Here is an 18,371-nt window from a genome sequence, read left to right as displayed (position 1 = left end):
CTCATGTCTCACTCTGTTCCTTATGAGTCGAACAGGTGTTCTTAAATCTCTTGGAATAGCAGCAGTCCGCGGTACCGATGCCACTACTCCGTGTGGGGGAAAATCCGTCGGAGTACTCCACAACCCCATTTGGCTTAGAACTCCGATGGTCCACCCCGATAACGACGAGGCATCGCAATTATTGGCTTTGATCCCAAGGATAAGTACCAAGCCCCCCAATACTTGATGGACGGATCTGTCGCAATTCTTGAGGCATTCATGAATGACAGGAACAACCTGTCAGTATCAACCAAAACCCCTCAAGTGTTCCTGAGGACCAAGGCCAGGAAATGACCGACAGAATCCGCCGCAATGGCACGCTCTCGTCGTGCGAGCCCTGTCGACGCTCCAAAATTCGCTGCGATCATGGTCGGCCAAGTTGCTCACGCTGCCTGCGTCGCAAGATTGCTCGACAGTGCTACTACCATCCCTCCCCGACGAGACGCGACAAAGCGGAGGAGCCGAGTATTCCTCAACTAACCTGGTAAGCACGCCCTGTAGCTTTATTTGAAGACGTATTTTGACGGACATCCTGACGTCGTACCGCAGGACTCCGAAGAGCACGCCTGTCTCGATCTCGGTGGCTGGTGATCTCCCTAGGGGGACCGACAACTCGCCGGAGAGTGGGTATAATCGCGGTACGGGATTATCGACCATGGAAAACTTGCTAGTGCCTTCTATGACATCGCATTATGACGATGATGGTGGGCTGTTGCACCACTCATCACCGCACCTAACCCGGACTGGCATTTCCGTGCCCGCGCAGTCATACCCAGTGACACCTGCGCTCATTGTCAAAGGGGTGGAAGTGCTCCGATTCTTCCTAGACGTAGATCTTTCCCCCCATGGCTTATGTGAGAGCCTGGAGAAGGAGATTTCGCCATGGGGCGGGCCGCTTGCCAGAGCAGCATGGCGTGCAGCGCAGAGTACTATGCGGAAGCTGGAAGCAGGCTCTTCTATAGACCGACTGACCAGTACGGTGTTGGCCCTCTTCGAACAGACGGCCCGGCCGCTGCATCTGCCGGCGTCCGCTGCAAATGACGCACTCGTGGATGCTCTCTCCGGGGAGAGCTTACGCTGGGAGACGATTGGAATGTGCTGCGCGCACATTGGCAGCTGCAGTGCCAGGGGGATGGTGAGGCTAAGAACAGAACAGGTTACGGCCTCGAATTCCTATCCGGGCTCAGCCCATCATAGTCGCCTGCGTATGGACATGGACGGCCGGGCCACCACCATGCTCAAAGCCCTCGACGCCAGCACCCAGTGCCGGGCGTTCTGTGGCGAAATTGAGCAAGTTAACGACCTAGTGCTGTGGCTGTTGACCATGACATCAAGCTTCAGTACCTGGTGCTGTGGCGATGACTCCTCTCGTTCATGGTGGCTGATGGGCGACTTGGCCTCCGCCATAACCGCTATGGGCCTGCATCGAGGCTTCGACAATGCAGAGTCAGCAAACGTTCCCCCTTATCTGCTGGAGCTCCGCAAGCGGGCAGTTTCTCTGGCTCATGAGCTTGACAAGGGATTGGCGACATTTGTCGGTCGACCGCCGCGGCTCCACCGGCGATATTTTGTGCTTGATCTGCCGCTGGATCTGTCCAACAAAGTTGTCATGGGTCCGGTGGAGGAATTTGAAGCTGCGAAAACAGAGTTGCTCGATGAAAAGGGCTGGAACCGTCACGAGGTATTGGTGCACACAGCCTCACGGCATCGATCCCTTTGGCTGCTGAGTGTGATTCGCGAGGAGGTCCTGGAGCTCCTACTTGGCCCGCCGCTTCCTGAATCTGTTTCTCAGGCAAGGTACCGTCTTCTCCGTTTCCTGTACAGATTCAGTTGTAGATACTGACCTCATGCTGTAGAGAAATTCTTCAGAGAGCGTCCACTGTCTGGGAGTCGATTCCCTCGAGGCATTACGATGCATCCATGCGAGACAGCCTGCCATTGAAGACTCTTTGGCATACCATTGGCCCTCGAATGGAGTACCGCTATTCTGAGTTCCTCCTGCATAAGCTACTCATTGGTCAGAGCGAGGGAAACCGCGACTTGATGATCCAGACTTCCCATGAAGTCCTGGACTTGGCGCTGGCCCTTTTGAAGAAGGAAAATGCATTCGCTCGAGAGAGACTAGATCTCGAATTCATGGTAAATTACCAACACAACCCCTCTTCGTTCGAGCTAGCAAACTAACATCATCCTGAGGTGGCGTTTTACGCCATGCCTTGCGCGAGCGTTCTCATTATGGAGCTGCTCCGGCAGAGTGGCCAGCTCCAGCAGTCGCCGACACTCAATCGCTCGACCGCAATTCAGAACATCAGCGTCCTCATCTCGTACTGCGACTCTCTGGTTGTCTCGGGTCAGAGCAACTATCGACTCTGCAAGCAGGCGCAGACCACCTTCTCGCGATGTCTCGATCAAATACTAGCTGGGCCTACGCCATCTTGCCAGGACACCATGAGCTGGCCTAGGCGGCCGGAAATGCAAGATCTCGTCTCTCTGGGCTCCATGGACTTTGGCATGAAAGATTTGTATCCCCAAGATCCTGAGTGGTTGGCGTGGCTAGAGACTTTTGACATGGACGGGCTTTGAAAGAGGCAGGGACCTCATGGCAGTTTGAGATGGAAGTCATGCTTTGCAGTGCAACGTGATGGTGACCGTCAAAAGAAGTTATCGAAGCTCTTGATCAATAGCTACCACGATCATGTTGTGTCTACTACCAGCTGGCAAAGTCAAAGGTCACCGCTAGGCACCGCCTCATTGAGCCGAGCAAGAGCGCCGACGGATCGGCGAAACTAGTAGTAGAAATCTTGGATGTGAGTGGGCCGGTGGAACTCTCTGTCAGCCGTCTGATGAGCGCGATCGGTTTTCCACCCAGTGGGGTATCAGCATACAGCTGTGCATACCAGCCAACCAATGCGTCTACATGGTTTTTTTTGTTTTTCGTTTTTTTGCAGCGGAGGGGAGGGGAATCCCTGGAGGCTATGTGCTTGGAAGAACTCGATTAATTCGCATGCATCCTCTGTAAACCGAGATTGGATGTGATTGCCGCCCCACGTCGGATGGTGGCTATTGAAGTCGCCGGAAAGCACAATACTGGCTGCTCTTCTGTTGCCCTGGAGAACTGTTCGAATTGTGTTCCGAATAGCTTCCAGCGCTAGTTCTGCCGAAGCTTCCTGGGGCGTATAAAGCGGCACTAGGGGGATGTGCACTCCCAAGAGAAGAATCTGCGACTCGCGGCTGCAATAGGTTGGATGTGAGGGGCCAGCTGCCACAGATCATCTCACTGCAACGAACGCAAGGATCCACTATGGCGATCGGAGTACATCTATGCAGAGACGAGGTGGGGGGAGGCTTAGTACTAAGTTGCCTGGTCAATAATCATCTCCGCCGGTGCTAGCTCTTTCTTTCTTTCTTTCTTTCTTTTTCTATTTCTTCTTCTTCTTTTTCTTCCTTGAAAAAAGTGCCTAGTAGGGCCCACAAGCCGACCGAGGGCCCTACGGACCAGACTGTCCGACTTGTGATCACTACTCTGCTGGATAGAGTACAACAGGGTTTCGACTAGAAAACGTAACCTCCCATGATGGAGTATTTTGGAGGGGCCTCTGCTGCGAATAACACGACGACGACAGAGACAACCCCTCTACTACTGGGCGAGCCAATCCCAGACCCAATCCCAGGCCCAAAATCCGCCGACATCAAACCCTCAGACCCAGGATCATGGCAACAAGAAATCAGAATCATCCTGCGGTACTCTGCGCCGCTAGCCCTAGCCCTCCTGCTACAATATGCCCTAACGACATCCTCCATCTTCGTCGTCGGCCACCTCGGCAAGCGCGAGATTGGCGCCGTCAGTCTGGCCAACATGACCGCCACCATCACGGGCTACTCGGTCTACCAGGGGTTTTCGACGTGTCTTGACACGTTGTGTCCCCAGGCATACGGATGTGGCAAGAAGACGCTGGTGGGACTGCATCTGCAGCGACTGACGATGCTGCTGCTATTCCTCACGGTGCCTATCGCGGCGTTGTGGTTGAATGCAGACCGGCTCTTTGCGTTGATATTGCCGGCCCAGGACGATGAGACGGCGTTGCTCGCGGGGCTTTATCTTAAGATTGTGCTGGCTGGGGCACCTGGGTATGCTTGCTTCGAGGCTGGAAAGCGCTTCCTCCAGGCGCAGGGTATGTTTGCTGCTTGTCTTTTCGTCCTACTGGTTTGCACTGCGTTTAATGCATTCCTGGGCTGGTTCCTCGTCTGGGTAAGTACATCCCTTTCCTACTACTTCTAGCAAGGAACGAAACGGCAAATCAACCACTAACACCCAGTCCGTGCAGAAACTGAACTGGGGTTTCATCGGCGCTCCGATCGCAGTAGCAATCACCAACAACCTCCTTCCCATTCTGCTCGCGCTCTACGTCTACCTAATCCGCGGCCGCGAATGCTGGCACCCGCTCTCCGGGCAGATCTGGCGGAACTGGGGCCCAATGATGCGCCTCGCGCTGCCCAGCTGGCTCATGATGGAAGCCGAGTTTATCGTGTGGGAGCTTCTCACGCTTGCGTCGTCGCATCTCGGTCCCACAGAGCTGGCGGCCCAGTCGGCCCTGATGACTGTTTCTTGTTTTGCGTTCTATATTGGTTTCTCTGTTTCCGTTGCGGGCGGTACGCATATCGCTATGCTTGTTGGTGCGGGTGCATTGCGTCGCGCAGCGGTTGCGACTCGGGTGGTTCTCTGTCTGGCACTGACCGTTGGAGCGAGCGATTTGGTGCTTCTGATTTCGTTGCGGCATGCTGTGCCTGTTCTTTTTTCGAATAACCCGCAGGTCTGCCACCTGATCACGAAGGTGCTCCCGCTATGTGCGCTGCTGCAGATCCCGGATGCCTTTGCCGCCTCGCTGAATGGCGTGCTTCGCGCTGTGGGGAGACCGGATCTGGGCAGTTACGTCCAAATCCCCGTTTACTATCTCTTAGCGTTCCCGCTGAGTCTGGGTCTTGCCTTTGGGATGGATTGGAGTTTGATTGGTCTGTGGACGGGGCTTTCTCTTGGTCAGGTGCTGAATGTTTTGATCGAGGGTGGTCTGTTGTGGTTTCTTGTCGACTGGGAGAAGGCCGCGAGAGATGCATCTACGAGGAGCATGTTGCCTTGACCTGCTGCTTCACCTGGCTTCTAGTCTTGAAAGGGGGTTGAAACAATGCTGGTATATCTCTTAGATTTGGAAATGAATTGCTTATATACACGAACAAAACAAGTGCTCTCAAATTGTATGCATGTGGCCAGCAACTGTCCCAACCGCCGGCGGGTGGGTCGGTTTGTATTTGCGCGATTGCCGTTTTACTTGAAAAGCGGCTCTTCTGGTTGTCCTCCATCATAATACAGGGGAGGGTAAGGGTGATAAGGATAGCAGGAAAATAAAAAAAAACACTCCCGTTCTATAGTTCGTATACCATCGAGAAAGGCAGAATGTGACTGGCTTTCCCGCTCATTTGTTGTGAATGAAAAGGTTGCGGAACGAATCCCAGTGGTCGGAGTCGGCGTAGCTGTATCATAAATGTCAGAATACAATTCCCCAGCAGATCACCAACGACGACTTACATGTACACCATACTGCTCCGCAGACTGTTTACCAGAGTGTCAGGGTACCACCGGAAGATGTACATGACAAAGGCCCAGGTCAGACTCGCGAACACGGGCCAGGCGTTATTCGTAATCTGCGCGCGGGCTTCCGGGGTGATGAGAGAGGAGAGGGGGTGCATATTCTCCTGGATGGCCAGCTTGGCGAGGGAGAGCATCACGCGAGCGAAGACGTAGATGACAATCTATGATGGTTAGTCTGCCAGAACCAAAGAACTGGGGTAGGCTTCGTACCTGTTGGCTAACGCTCCCCGGCTGCCGTCCGAACACAGTGTATCCGCCCATCAATCCGGCGAAGAAGCTATCGTATCGGCCCTCCTTCCCAGCGCCGGTGGGACTTATGTGCTTCAATACAAGCATGGAGGACTTGTAGACCACAGCGAACGTGGAGAGGTTCCGCGCATGTTGACGGGTGGCTTTGAGGACGAGCTTGAGCTTTTCCCGGAATCTGGAGATCGATCAGCGGATAATCCGAGGAATATGGGCGACGAAATCACTTACGTTCCAGACCGGAAGAGAAATATCATCCTATTCATCAACAGCGCCGGTTAGTCTCGGGTGCTCTCGGTCCAAGGGGATGTTTTCCGAAGCACATACACCAAAGCATGCGGGAACCGCACTTTGGACCCGTAGACGATTCCATTGCGCGCGCCCTTGAGGATGGCCAGAAACGGGGCAAGATCTGGGTTGAGCGCTAGGGCGTCCAGGCGGGACTGTTTGGTCGGTGTTAACGGTCGTGATGCTCGGAACGGAAAGACGGCCACTCACCAAGACTATGTCCATGGCGACGCGGGACCTCGGCAAGAGGTCGGAGGTGGGAGGGAGGGACTAGGAGAGCCGTGAACCAGAAGATGAGGTATGAAATGTAGTAGTGCCGGTCACGAAAGAGAGATAGGAGGACTAGGAGCGTGAAGAGAGAACAAACAAGACAGCAGGGAGGGGAGGACGGCAGTTCCGCAAAGAGCAGGCCTCGGCATGTGAGACTCAGCCGAAACGTCATGTCACGTGACGGTCATCGTGAGGATCAATGTTGACTTGCAGAGAGGCAGATAAAGGGAAAGGGGGAAAGAAAGAGGAATAAATCATGTAGATGTTGGAAGTACTAGAAGTAAGACTTTTCATGTACACCGTGGAAGAGTGATGGCCCATCCATCCCAAACGCCGGCAAGCAAACCCGAAACAGAAATGCAATAGATCCTCCTCTACTCGGTCCGCACACGCTTGTGGCTCTCGTCCTCATCCTCAGAGATCTCGTCCACCTCCATCATATCCTCATCGCCACCCTCATCCTCATCGTCTATCCCCGCGCGACGCTTGAGACCCTTCATTTTGCGAGTCTGCAAGCCCTTCAGATCCTGCTTGCCCAGATGCACACGACCAATCTTATCACCGATCGAGTCCATTGTGATATTCTTCTTGGTCCTCATCTCCTCATTCGGCCGCTTGCCCTGCTTCATGGCCTCCTTCATGGCCTCCGCGGAGGCCGGGCGCACGCGGCCGACCTTGAAATCGAATTTGGGTCCGACCTCCTCCAGCTCCACGCGTGGCAGCTTATGGCCACTACGCTTGGTGACCACCTTGTACCACCGCAGATGAACCACTGGCGACAGGTTGTCACGGGGCTCCTCGGCACCGACCATAAGCACATACTGCAGACCCTCGACGTCGATTCGGTCGGCCTCTTCGCCCTTGAACAGGTCCAGGAACATGCTCTTCAGCATCACATGCGCTGAAGAGGTCGGGTCATCCCAAGGACTACCCGCGAAAAGCATCATCGGTCGCAGTTCCACGCCGATGTGCATGACAAGCTCGTTGATGGGCGGGATGGTCTCGCCGTCCGCAGCGGGGAGAAGGAGGAGCTCGCACATATCCAAGAGCTGGGTATTGTAGATCCGTGCAATCGTCACGCAATTAGGTCGCTTCTTGTTGCTGCTCCCGAACACAACCAGGCCGCAATCATTCTTGTTCGCCAAAAACTCGATGCTCTCCGTGTTCTCAAAAGGGCGGATGTTCTCGTTCTTCTTGTGGAACATAATCGAGTGAGGCTTCGTCAGGGAGTGAAATGTCTTCAGCACAGTGTCCAGCACTTGGGGACATTTTGCGCCGTGCAGGAGGAGCGTCTTCTTGGGCGGCTCGATGAGTTGCGGTTCCCGCGCCTTGAGGATGCGCGCAATGCGCGGGTTTTTGGGCTTGCTGGAAAGGAATTAGTGAGTTTCCATGACACATCGAGTATAGATACATACACTTCGCGCAACATGGTGTGGAAGTGGTCGAGGCAAGTTGGTGGTCGGGGTTAGAAAAAGATCGAACGAGAAAAGTTTTGGGTGAGGCTTGGCGAGCTTATCGATAAGGGAGATGTTGTAGCCTGAGGCACCAATATTTAAATCTATACTTCACTTTCTCAAGAATCCAGGCAACGAGCAGATGGGATGTGGACTGACAAGCACAAATAAACCACATTATTATCACATCTGTGCACATGATCTGAAAACACGCGGTGGCATTGATACTGGTGTCTGGCCAATCATCCTCAATACGGGTGCCCAAATAAATGGAGAAACTCAAGTCCTTACGTGTTGGTAGTTGGCAGTCTTTCAATTGATGGCCGATATATATACTAGGCTCGTCTTTGCTAGTATCACGTCTTTGTTAGGTTGGCGTCCAAGGGTAGGACCTACAAGTATATACTTTCCGAAAGAGGGGGAGAAAATACCCCTGGACACGTGCCGGAGTCGGATTTTGGTATTTCCGCATCGGCCATAACATCACAGAGAACCCCTCCAAGTTACCCGCGATAACACTCAACCACCGGGCGGAGATAGGGACCTTCTTTGCAGACAATGACCTTGATCTCCAGTCGTTACCAAAACCTCTTCTACTACCTCATATTTGCCCCTCGGACCCAGAATCAGTCACCCCGCACCGCGATTTCTCGTTGAACATTTCCGCTGCACGACCCCGGACCTGCTCAACCGTCCCACCTACCGCCATTGTCTTTGCAAAAGCGTCGCACTAGCTTTGACCTCACGGGAGCTTTTCAGCCTTGTGGGATCAGGGCCGGTGATCCAGCATGGTCCGTTTGTTAACGGATCGGCAAGCTGAAGAGCTGTAAGTAGATGTGGACGAGCTCTGATGATGTGTTGCTTTTGAAAGTCGATGCTGAGCACGCTTACAGGCACAAGTCTATCATAGCGTACCTCTCGGCGAACGACCTACCGGAGACGGCTGCGACCCTCAGGAAGGAACTGGCCATTGCCGAGGACAGCTTCGATGCAAGTACAGTGAAAAAGTATGAAACACTGCTGGAGAAGAAATGGACAAGCACGGTTCGCCTACAGAAAAAGGCAAGTTGGAAATTGCAGATTATCTGTGACGCGATGTGCATCGGCGCATTGCTTTTCTGCGACAGCGCTGACAGTTTCCCCCTACAGATAATGGATCTTGAGTCCCGAAATGCAACCTTGCAATCGGAACTTGACAGCTCGACGCCTGCCTCCCTCCGTGCACGCAATAAAGACCCCGAATCCTGGCTTCCGCAGCAGCATCCCCGGTACTCACTGCATTCGCATCGCGACACCATCAATTGTATCGCATTTCATCCCAAATTTTCTTCCATTGCCTCCGGGTCTGACGACTTCACGATTAAAATATGGGACTGGGAACTGGGAGAATTGGAGATGACACTGAAGGGTCATACAAGGGCGGTGCGCGGACTCGATTATGGCGGACCTCCAGGGGGCATCCTTTTAGCCTCCTGCAGTTCCGACCTTACCATCAAGCTATGGAATCCGACAGACGGGTATAAAAATTTTCGGACGCTACAGGGCCACGACCATATTGTCAGCGCTGTGCGGTTCATACCAAATGGGAGCTTGCTTGCCAGTGCGAGCAAAGACAATGACGTAAGGTTATGGGATGTAACTAATGGGTATTGCGTGAAAACGATATCAGGGCACACGGGCTGGGTGCGAGACGTCTGCCCATCTATTGATGGAAAGTTCCTGCTCTCTACCGGAGACGACATGACGGTCCGACTGTGGGACATTTCTTTGGCAAAACCGGAGAATAAGCTGACCTTGATCGGCCATGAGAACTTCAATGAGTGCTGCGCGATTGCTCCACCAACATCCTACCGCTACCTTGCGCCTTTAGCCGGATTGAAGGTCTCATCTGCAGGGACTACCGCAGAGTTCATGGCGACTGGATCGCGCGACAAGACCATCAGACTATGGGACGCCCGCGGGAAATGTCTCATGACGTTGATCGGCCATGACAACTGGGTACGGGCGGTTGTTTTCCACCCCGGAGGGAAATATCTTCTCTCTGTCTCGGATGACAAGACAATACGCTGTTGGGACTTGAGCCAAGAAGGGAAATGTGTGAAGACGCTTAGGGATGCACATGAAAGTTTCGTCACTTGCTTGAAGTGGGCTCCGGGGATAGCCAAAGATATACACACGGATCCAGCTAGCGCCTCAGGGGCACAGACTGCGGACGGCACAGAGGCACCGAAGAGTAAGGCCGGCGGAGAAACCTCACAGATCCGTTGTGTTATTGCGACTGGCAGCGTGGATCAGAAGCTACAGATATTCGCGGGCTGATCAGACAAGGCATGAAAGGAAGTGAGTAGCCTTGTTCATCTCATCCGAACCAAATTCTTATGCACCTAGCTAGCACCTTACACAGTTTCGGTATGGACTAGATCAATGTACCTAACTTGCACATATGCAGAGTGCTGTAACTGCGCTTCGTCCCAAAGTACTGATGCCCTGAGACCCTTCAGCCTGCGCACAATAGCATCTTGGGGATATAGCTCACCCGATAGCATGAGTAGAGAAAAGGACGATGGTCCATATTTCTATTTCGTGCTAGCAAGTTCGGAGAGAACAGTAGAAATATGTTTTCACCGCCGGCCACCGAAGTGGGGAGGGAGTAAGGTCCCCCCCCCCCCGCGGGCCGTATAGTTATCAAAGTAGAAGAAATTAGCCAGATCTGGCGATGGTGTCCACTTTTATTTCTCTCCGCAAGACCAATCAGAGAGCATTATTCTATAGACAGAAATTTAGCATTGGGCGATCCCTGCGCAGATCCTGAGAATGCAGCGCCCCGGTCGTCCGAGCGCGTCATGAGAAAAAAGACATCCTTTTGAGGTGGCCTGGTGACCGACTTTCCACCGATAAATGACAAAACTCAGATGAATTGGCAATACCATAGTTGGTTCCATCGCGGGGTAGAATTAAGCTTCGCCACTCGTTTGGTATGACATCAATCGAGGTTGCTGGGAAATGGAAGTGCAAGCGTCATTTTTCCATGTTCCCGCGAAGAGCCTATGGAGGTCTAGAGTAGCCCCCGTCATCCATTTAAACCCCGGGCTTAATATGTAGCGTGATCTCAAGATTCTTGGTATATCTGCGCATCCCAGACGTCCAGGTCGAGAAACCGTGACCTACGTATAGATATTCATCTTTCTTACACAACACCACCCTCTTCTGCTGCACCATCATGGCCGAAAACGAGAGCTCGATGGCCGCTGCTCAGGGTGCCTTCGAACCCGAAAGAAAAGTGAATGGCACACATCCAGATCGCATGGATCATGCGCCTCACCACCAGTCCACTGTGTCACAGGTGCCCGGTCAGGGGCCTCCTGTTCATCGGTCCACTGTATCACAGGTGGCCAACCCGGAGTACATGAAGCTGGCGAACCCTGGTCCCCTTGGTTTGCTTGCTTTCGCGATAACAACGTTTGTAGTTGGTCTTTATGAATGCGGTGCTGGGTACGAGTGGCTCAACTCTCTCTCCTGTTCTCTCGGGATACCTAACTTTTTCGCAGACTGCCTCACTCAAACCCGGATGGCAACGTCGGGCCTAACCAGGCTTCTTTTGGAATTGTGGTGTTCATGGGTGGGACCGCTCAGATTCTTGCTGGACTGATGGAATTCCGTGTCGGTAACACCTTTGGTACCACGCTTCACTGCTCGTACGGTGCATTCTGGCTGAGTTATGGAATGTTCTCTCTGCCAGAGATCGGCATCGAAGCCGCCTACAAAGGTGACAAGAGGGCATACACTTTTGCCATCGGAATTTACCTAATCATGTGGGGGTTTTTGACATTTCTGTTTCTCATTGCCGCGCTCCGGACGAACGTCGCCATCCTGCTCGTCCTCTTCTTCCTGTTCCTTGCCTACTTCTTTCTGGCCATTGCCAACTTCACCGCTACCGAACATGCCACTGCCAGCCTGCATCTAAACAAAACAGGTGGGGCCTTTGCCGTGGTCTGCGCCTTCTTTGCCTTCTATGCCGGCGCATCCGGTCTCATGGTGCAGGACACCACCTGGGTTCGCTTCCCACTCGGCGAGATCCCGGTGTAGGTCAGACGAGGCGAATTTGATTTGGAATGGAAGTATACGCTTCCGCCGCTTGGGAAAAGTAATTGCTCTGCGACTGAGAACTGTGCGCTGAGGTCAAGGTAATCCGATTTTGGTTGAACTTGTAATATGGATGTTATCAAGTGTTACTTTTGTCCATCTATGTATGCGGCACGGGAGATGAAAGTCTTGGATATCGCTTGTTGTTGCTTCTACGAAGTGCCATAACCAGATTATTCGCTAAGTTTGCGACTACGTCTAATTTTGTTGGATTTCAGTGGATCCAATTGCAATTTTTGTCAAGTCCTTTCGACCCGTCTTAATTTGATGAGAATATACTGGCTTTTGTGAACCTATCATACTGAACGGTATAATTTTCTTTCTGAAACTTCGATAGTAGTGCGGCTCCCACATGCCCACGGCCGTTCCAGTCTCTCATGAGCGATCAAAATGCCTGCAGATTGTGGCATGGTATAAGTTCACACTCGCGTCGGAATGTTCAAGAAAAGAGAACTACCATTGTCGAGCCATCCTTCTATCATCCTGCCCGGCATACCTGCCCGGTGGGAAATTGTACTCATCATCCAGATTCTCCTTAGCGGGCAGAAGGGGTCCCCATGTCTTCTGAATGTTTTCCATGCGACTTTTGAGGCGTAATAAAATTGTCGAATTTTGCGGCTCCTTGGTGGAGTTGAGCTCTTTGATGCTATAGGTAGGTGTAGTCTTACCCATACTGCAACAAGAACCTTGGGAGACGGAGAGTGGGAAAATAGTTTAATAAGGGTTAACTTGCTTGTTTGTGCTTCCTACTAGTACGCTTAGAGAATTTTATATAATAAAAGTACTGTTCAGAGGCTGTTTTGACTATCCAGGTTTTCTCGCGGAACCACAAAGGTATAGTATGGGATGACGTGTCTGATCGAAAGTAAGTGGGCTCATTTCCATCCAAGTGTCCGGACGTCCGGACGACGTTTTGACAGGTACTGGTCAAGTTTCTTGAATGCTGGATTGCTACTCGCCCTCGTGAAGACTGGTTGGTCACGTTACTTCGCTCGAGCTAATGACGTCTCCTGGCTTCTACATGTCCACGACGGACCCGTGGTTATACCATGATTCATAAATTGATCATTGGCTAGTACTTGGCGAGCCTGTTTCGATCTTATGTACACTTTTACTAGTCGATACCATTTGACTGTTACGCCCTACACATTATTATGCCCCATGGTTGACTCCTGCCGTTCGCCGAAAAGGTGGCAATCATCCATAGTCCGCGAGTGCAATATAGAAGTATAGTAATCCTGAATAGGTTAGTATAATGCCTGAGGGAAGGTGGAGATGGGCCCATCTGCGGCGGACGGACCGACCTAGCATGGTGGGTTCGACAAAGCTGCGATCATACCCACATTTTAGTCAATCTGCTGTCGAGATTCCTTGAACACAATTCGTTGACTAGTCCAACCAGTTTGGAATCTCATCCCAGGAATAAGGGCGGGGGGCATATGGAAACAACGCGGGAAGATGTTGTTATGGCCACTACACTGGGTCATGCGTTACTTAATAAAGTAGTGAAAAAATAAGAAGAGATAGACAACTCAGAATGAAACTGGAAGAACATGGCTATCCCCTTTTCGCAGAGTGGTATATGGAATGGAGGAAGACAAAATCGAGGGACTCAAACCGACTTCGCTATGACAACATGTGGAAGATTTTGAGGGCAGCAAATATAAGCTTTGTTACTACGCGAGACTCCTGGAAAGAGTAACTAGGTAATAATGCTTAATATAACAAAGGAATGGACGCAAATAATTTGCCATGTCTTTCTGACAATCTGTACGCATGTCGAAACGAGTGAGCTTATCCTCCGAGACCTAGCGGGCGAACATGAGGCTGAGTTTGGTTGCAATCATTTGAGCTGTACGTACCCACACAGAGTTTCCATATTGTCTACGCAGCTTGAGGCAGGTCTGCGCCGCACCTTTCACAGGTCTCTTTCCTGGTGATATTGTTGAGACCGCACTTTGGGCAGTCAATTGTTGCAAGACTTTAACAAGGGGGAGTTGCCTGCTAATTTTCAGCTTAGAAGATTTTGCATCATTAGAAAAAAGTGACTAACGTGATCGATCAAGCCTGATTCAGGTGATTCACCGTTGGCATGGGAGCAAAGATAGGACTTAGAAGGGGACTTGCCGCGTTTAAATAATGGCTCTCCATATCGCGCACGCGAGGCTACTAAGTCTCAATAGTGATAATATTCTGTATATTTCTCAGGAAATGTTATTAGTCGTGATTGACATGACAGGTTTGTCGGGCATTCTGCTTTAATCGTTTCGACACGAACGAAAAAAGGGGTCCCAGCTGAGAGTACCCAGGAATTCGCTGAGAGTACTCTGCCTATCAAAACTTGCAATACCTGCCTCCTCTTGTACTCCTATTTCCCACCAATTAAGGTGTTTAGGCTTAGGAATTTAGTGATTTAGGGACTTAGGGAGGTTTAGGGAGGTTTAGGCTTGTTTTTTGGAAAGATTAGGGTGATTCAGGGAAGTTTTATGATCTCTGGGTACGCTCAGCTAATTCCTGGGTACGCTCAACTGGGTGCCCACGAAAAAAGAATTCGAAATGGTTTGATCCTCGTCTGCCAAAATCCAGCCAATAGTCTTCCAGAGAAGAAAACCCGCGGTTTTCTTCTCTGATGTATTATTGGCTGTCCGCGAACAATTAAAACTCCACACTGGCGCCCGGACCTTCAGCCGTCCTACGTCGATTCGGTGACGCGGGAGAACAGCCCCCATCCTTGCGAAATGATCACCCGTGCTACATAGTCCGTATTCGCAAAGCATGCCTTGGGTCGCATCATCCATAATTTTCAGATAATATAATTGTCGCAACCGAGATAGCCTGTACTTGTTTGCTACTTTAACGAAAGTGGACCTAGAACAAGCCCTTCTCCAAATGTGTCCTGCAAACCTCACGTCGCACTTGCTTCTAGATCGGACCCCAGACAGGGATATGCCGAGTAGCTCATCAAAAGAACATTTGAAGGCCTGAAAAGAAACCCTTTGTTTAAGATTCCTCTCATATTGATCATGTAGTATTCGCCAAACAGCGTCAGTCCCTCCACGAGGCTGCCTAAGGAATCCAATGAGTCTTTGCGACGGCAAGTGAAACGAAGCATCAAAATGCTAATTCAATAGCGATAATTTGAGAAGAATGGTATAGGAAAGACCTCTTACTACTCTTCTAACGTAGGTATTAAGAAGCTTATTCTCGTTTAGGCGGTTAATTTAGTCATCCTGTGTTTAGAGGACAAACCTTTGTTTATATGAGAATAATAACAATATAACTAATTATGTATATATCAACTAAACATTTGTTTTTATACTTGGCAAACAGCGCCTACTGCTTACACAAATGTAGTGAGGATATTATGGATCAACCTAATGTCTATTTAACGTGTGTTCTGTAAAGTCTTGAATTCCCTTCGATCTATATACAAATGTACACAAAATACCTCAATCCCCAAACTCCGCCACCAATAACCCAGTACTTCCAAATGTGTCCAAAGCTAAGGCCCCAAATCTGAACTGACCTGATTATCCCAGGGTATCCTGACTTGGATGCCGACCGTACCTACTACCTTAGACAAAAGATTGGAAAGAAGATGCTCGAGCAGACCATCCAAACCGAGCGTTTGCGGGCCACCTTTCAGTCCAACCATCCTAACAGCTCCGTCGACATGGCGCTTCAACATGGGTTCATCGTGGATAAATAACTAGCGGTTGTCAGCAGTGTTACTTATTCACGACAAATATCCTACCTCGTCATAGGCTAGCATGATCGCCTTTGCAACAGTCGAGTCACTATAGACCGGTGTCTCCGCGGAGATCGCGTCTCTCAATGACTGCAGGCTTTTGAGCTTATATTGAAAGGCCAGCCGCGTGAAGAATTGTTTTTGTTGTTGTTGTTCTTGGTGATGATAGCTCGCAGATAAATGCCGACACGACGCAAGAAATAGAATATCCAGCAGATTTGCTTCCGTCAGCGCAAGCGATACCCATACCCTTGTCATCCGTTGGGAGAAGTCGACAGCGAGCTCGGTGCAGCGCATTAGGGGGATTACACCTGTCACATCTTTGGGGACCGGTTATCTCTGCAACAAAGCTGGCGTTTCGGCCAAAACATACAGTGATCAAATAGCATTTGCTCCAAGGGCTGCAGGGGCCTTGCGAAGCTGGTGAATGGGTCCTTTCGGGAAGCCGGAAGAACAGTGCCGACCTCGGTTAGCCTGTTGAATCTGCGGTTTGCGTCATTCAGCTCTTCGCGCTTCTTCTGGGCCTGGTATTGCGAAGTCCGAAGGCGCCGTGCCTTGGCGTGTGCCATGCGCGCGGCGTGCGCACGGGCGACTCTCAGCTGTGAGGTGGATGACGTGGCAGCGTCGGAAGCTGTGATGATAAATTGCAGTTCCCGCGGCGGCATGCTGAGACAATACGTCTGCTATGAGCAGAGGAGCAAATCTGGCAGGGCAGAGGACAGAGAAGGCTATGATACCCCGGTAGTTACATCAACTGTTGGTGAAGAAGTAGCCAACCAGAACTAGTTAGTGAGCTGTGGGTCATCAACTTTCGCCAAGTCCTGCGCCTCCCCGATGCGGTTTAGATGCTCTACTGTGTAGATGCCAGGAACAACTCCATCGCCTCCCGTCCCACTGCATGGGCAAAACTAAACACCGAAAACAACGGAAGCTAGGGATATAGATCCGAATGACGGGTTGTGTCTGGACAGGCTACCTGCTCCTGATCTTTGCTTGGTCAGCACTAAATTGAGCTGACTCAAGCCTGTGCCGAGACCGGCGCCTACTCATTGCGGGACAGATCACCGACCAACAGCCGCACTGTTGGTCCGTTGGAGATAATGCAACGGAGATAATATGACTTTATCTGTAAGGCGGCCGTAGTGGCCTGTGCGTCAATCTATATAAACAAGGAGCATTTCCCGGCATTATCCTCACCAAGAATCTCAGCCAACAAAACTCGCCTACCATGATTGGAACAGTTATCATCACCGGAGCCAATGGATCCCTGGGCCTGGGCTTCGTCGAGTCTTTCCTCTCAAAGTACCCTCAGCATACATTGGTAGCCACCGTGCGAAACCCATCTCCAGACACAGACCCCAACACCGCCAAGCTTCTGAAGATAGTGTCCAAGTACCCCACAGCCAAGGTCCATGTAGAAGCCCTCGACCTCGGCAATCTAGCTGGTGTTCGTTCCTTCGCTGAGAAGCTAGCCGTCCAGGTCGCCTCAAAGGAACTTCCGCGCATCGCAGCGATCGTCTGCAATGCCAGCACATGGTCGCTTGAGTCGGGGCAGAAGTTTACGTCGGATGATTACGAGTCTACCTTCCAAGTCTGCCATCTATCCCATTATCTACTGGTCCTGAAGCTGCTCAGTAGCATGGACACCACATCTGGACGCATCGTTATGCTTGGCTCCGTCGTTACTTATGATAAATATAATCCCTTGTCTTCGCTTGGACCATGCTTTCCCGACAACTTTGAAGAGCTGGTTAAACCATCATCGGACCCACCAAAGCTTGTCCATGACAGGGGATTCCAGAGATACGCAACCGCCAAACTGGCAAACGTGACGTTTGCAAACGACCTCAGCGAACGACTCCAGAAGGTATGCGTGACCTGGTTGTGGACATCCAAAAGGAAGTGGCTCACATATTCCAACAGGATTCCAAACTATCGAAGATAACCGTAACATCCATGGACCCAGGCGGTCTTCCCTCATCCAGGGCCCAAGCAGGCCAGAAGAAATCTGCAAGAATTATGATGGCGACAATCAACCAACTCATGCCCGTCCTCAAGTACTTCACTACAGCATTCCGCACTACGGAAGACTCGGGACGAGATCTGGCCATTGTGAGCGTGGACCCGGCATTTGAGGGTAAGAGGGGATATTATGTTGGCCAGAACCTGGACACGGCAGCCCCGGCTAGTCAAGATGCTCGTATGCAGAAGCAGCTCTGGGAGGGGTGCTGGAGGTGGGCAGGTCTAACGCCCGCGGAGACAGCTCTCCAGAATATCTGAAGCTGATATTCTTGAAGAGTCGTTGGGCTGTGTGTGATAACTAATACAGCTCTTTAATTTTGATTTGAATGTACCTAACCACTTATCCATCATCCCGCCGTCTGCAGTCTCAGATTACTATAGTTACTTCGGTCATATATTGCTTAGTGAACAGCGCCTACTAAATACTTACAGAAACGTAGAGAGGATATTATGGATCAAACCTAACATTCCATTTAACATTCAAGGTGTCAGCATTGTAATTTTATATCTCGATCCT

General features: G+C 51.2%; 8 protein-coding genes across 8 annotated transcripts; 5 read left to right on the top strand and 3 right to left on the bottom strand.

The window, feature by feature from the left end:
* Positions 1-351: 351 nt before the first annotated feature.
* Positions 352-2,622, top strand: PFLUO_LOCUS2033 (uncharacterized protein; the record flags this gene model as incomplete). Its single annotated transcript, XM_073779132.1, has 5 exons — positions 352-408; positions 444-523; positions 589-1,836; positions 1,896-2,178; positions 2,236-2,622. 5 exons carry the CDS (start codon positions 352-354, stop codon positions 2,620-2,622), a joined length of 2,055 nt encoding a protein of 684 aa, XP_073636117.1.
* A 991-nt stretch (positions 2,623-3,613) lies between these two features.
* PFLUO_LOCUS2032 (uncharacterized protein) lies at positions 3,614-5,174 on the top strand (the record flags this gene model as incomplete). Its single annotated transcript, XM_073779131.1, has 2 exons — positions 3,614-4,288; positions 4,356-5,174. 2 exons carry the CDS (start codon positions 3,614-3,616, stop codon positions 5,172-5,174), a joined length of 1,494 nt encoding a protein of 497 aa, XP_073636116.1.
* Positions 5,175-5,507: 333 nt separating this feature from the next.
* PFLUO_LOCUS2031 (uncharacterized protein) lies at positions 5,508-6,442 on the bottom strand (the record flags this gene model as incomplete). Its single annotated transcript, XM_073779130.1, has 6 exons — positions 5,508-5,565; positions 5,621-5,844; positions 5,894-6,107; positions 6,161-6,187; positions 6,257-6,372; positions 6,428-6,442. 6 exons carry the CDS (start codon positions 6,440-6,442, stop codon positions 5,508-5,510), a joined length of 654 nt encoding a protein of 217 aa, XP_073636115.1.
* A 419-nt stretch (positions 6,443-6,861) lies between these two features.
* Positions 6,862-7,916, bottom strand: PFLUO_LOCUS2030 (rRNA-binding ribosome biosynthesis protein rpf2; the record flags this gene model as incomplete). Its single annotated transcript, XM_073779129.1, has 2 exons — positions 6,862-7,852; positions 7,903-7,916. The coding sequence occupies 2 exons, from the start codon at positions 7,914-7,916 to the stop codon at positions 6,862-6,864; spliced, it is 1,005 nt and encodes a 334-aa protein (XP_073636114.1).
* Positions 7,917-8,729: 813 nt separating this feature from the next.
* On the top strand, positions 8,730-10,260 carry PFLUO_LOCUS2029 (Lissencephaly-1; the record flags this gene model as incomplete). Its single annotated transcript, XM_073779128.1, has 3 exons — positions 8,730-8,767; positions 8,835-8,985; positions 9,091-10,260. 3 exons carry the CDS (start codon positions 8,730-8,732, stop codon positions 10,258-10,260), a joined length of 1,359 nt encoding a protein of 452 aa, XP_073636113.1.
* Positions 10,261-11,161: 901 nt separating this feature from the next.
* Positions 11,162-12,027, top strand: PFLUO_LOCUS2028 (uncharacterized protein; the record flags this gene model as incomplete). Its single annotated transcript, XM_073779127.1, has 2 exons — positions 11,162-11,433; positions 11,490-12,027. 2 exons carry the CDS (start codon positions 11,162-11,164, stop codon positions 12,025-12,027), a joined length of 810 nt encoding a protein of 269 aa, XP_073636112.1.
* Positions 12,028-15,820: 3,793 nt separating this feature from the next.
* PFLUO_LOCUS2027 (uncharacterized protein) lies at positions 15,821-16,497 on the bottom strand (the record flags this gene model as incomplete). Its single annotated transcript, XM_073779126.1, has 2 exons — positions 15,821-16,152; positions 16,206-16,497. The coding sequence occupies 2 exons, from the start codon at positions 16,495-16,497 to the stop codon at positions 15,821-15,823; spliced, it is 624 nt and encodes a 207-aa protein (XP_073636111.1).
* Positions 16,498-17,060: 563 nt separating this feature from the next.
* Positions 17,061-18,112, top strand: PFLUO_LOCUS2026 (uncharacterized protein; the record flags this gene model as incomplete). Its single annotated transcript, XM_073779125.1, has 2 exons — positions 17,061-17,699; positions 17,756-18,112. The coding sequence occupies 2 exons, from the start codon at positions 17,061-17,063 to the stop codon at positions 18,110-18,112; spliced, it is 996 nt and encodes a 331-aa protein (XP_073636110.1).
* Positions 18,113-18,371: the final 259 nt, after the last annotated feature.

Source organism: Penicillium psychrofluorescens, assembly GCF_964197705.1.
Source record: "Penicillium psychrofluorescens genome assembly, chromosome: 1".
Taxonomy (NCBI): Eukaryota; Fungi; Ascomycota; class Eurotiomycetes; order Eurotiales; family Aspergillaceae; genus Penicillium; species Penicillium psychrofluorescens.
The sequence above is the reverse complement of the archived record's forward strand: the minus strand, read 5'-3'. Positions and strand labels throughout refer to the sequence as shown.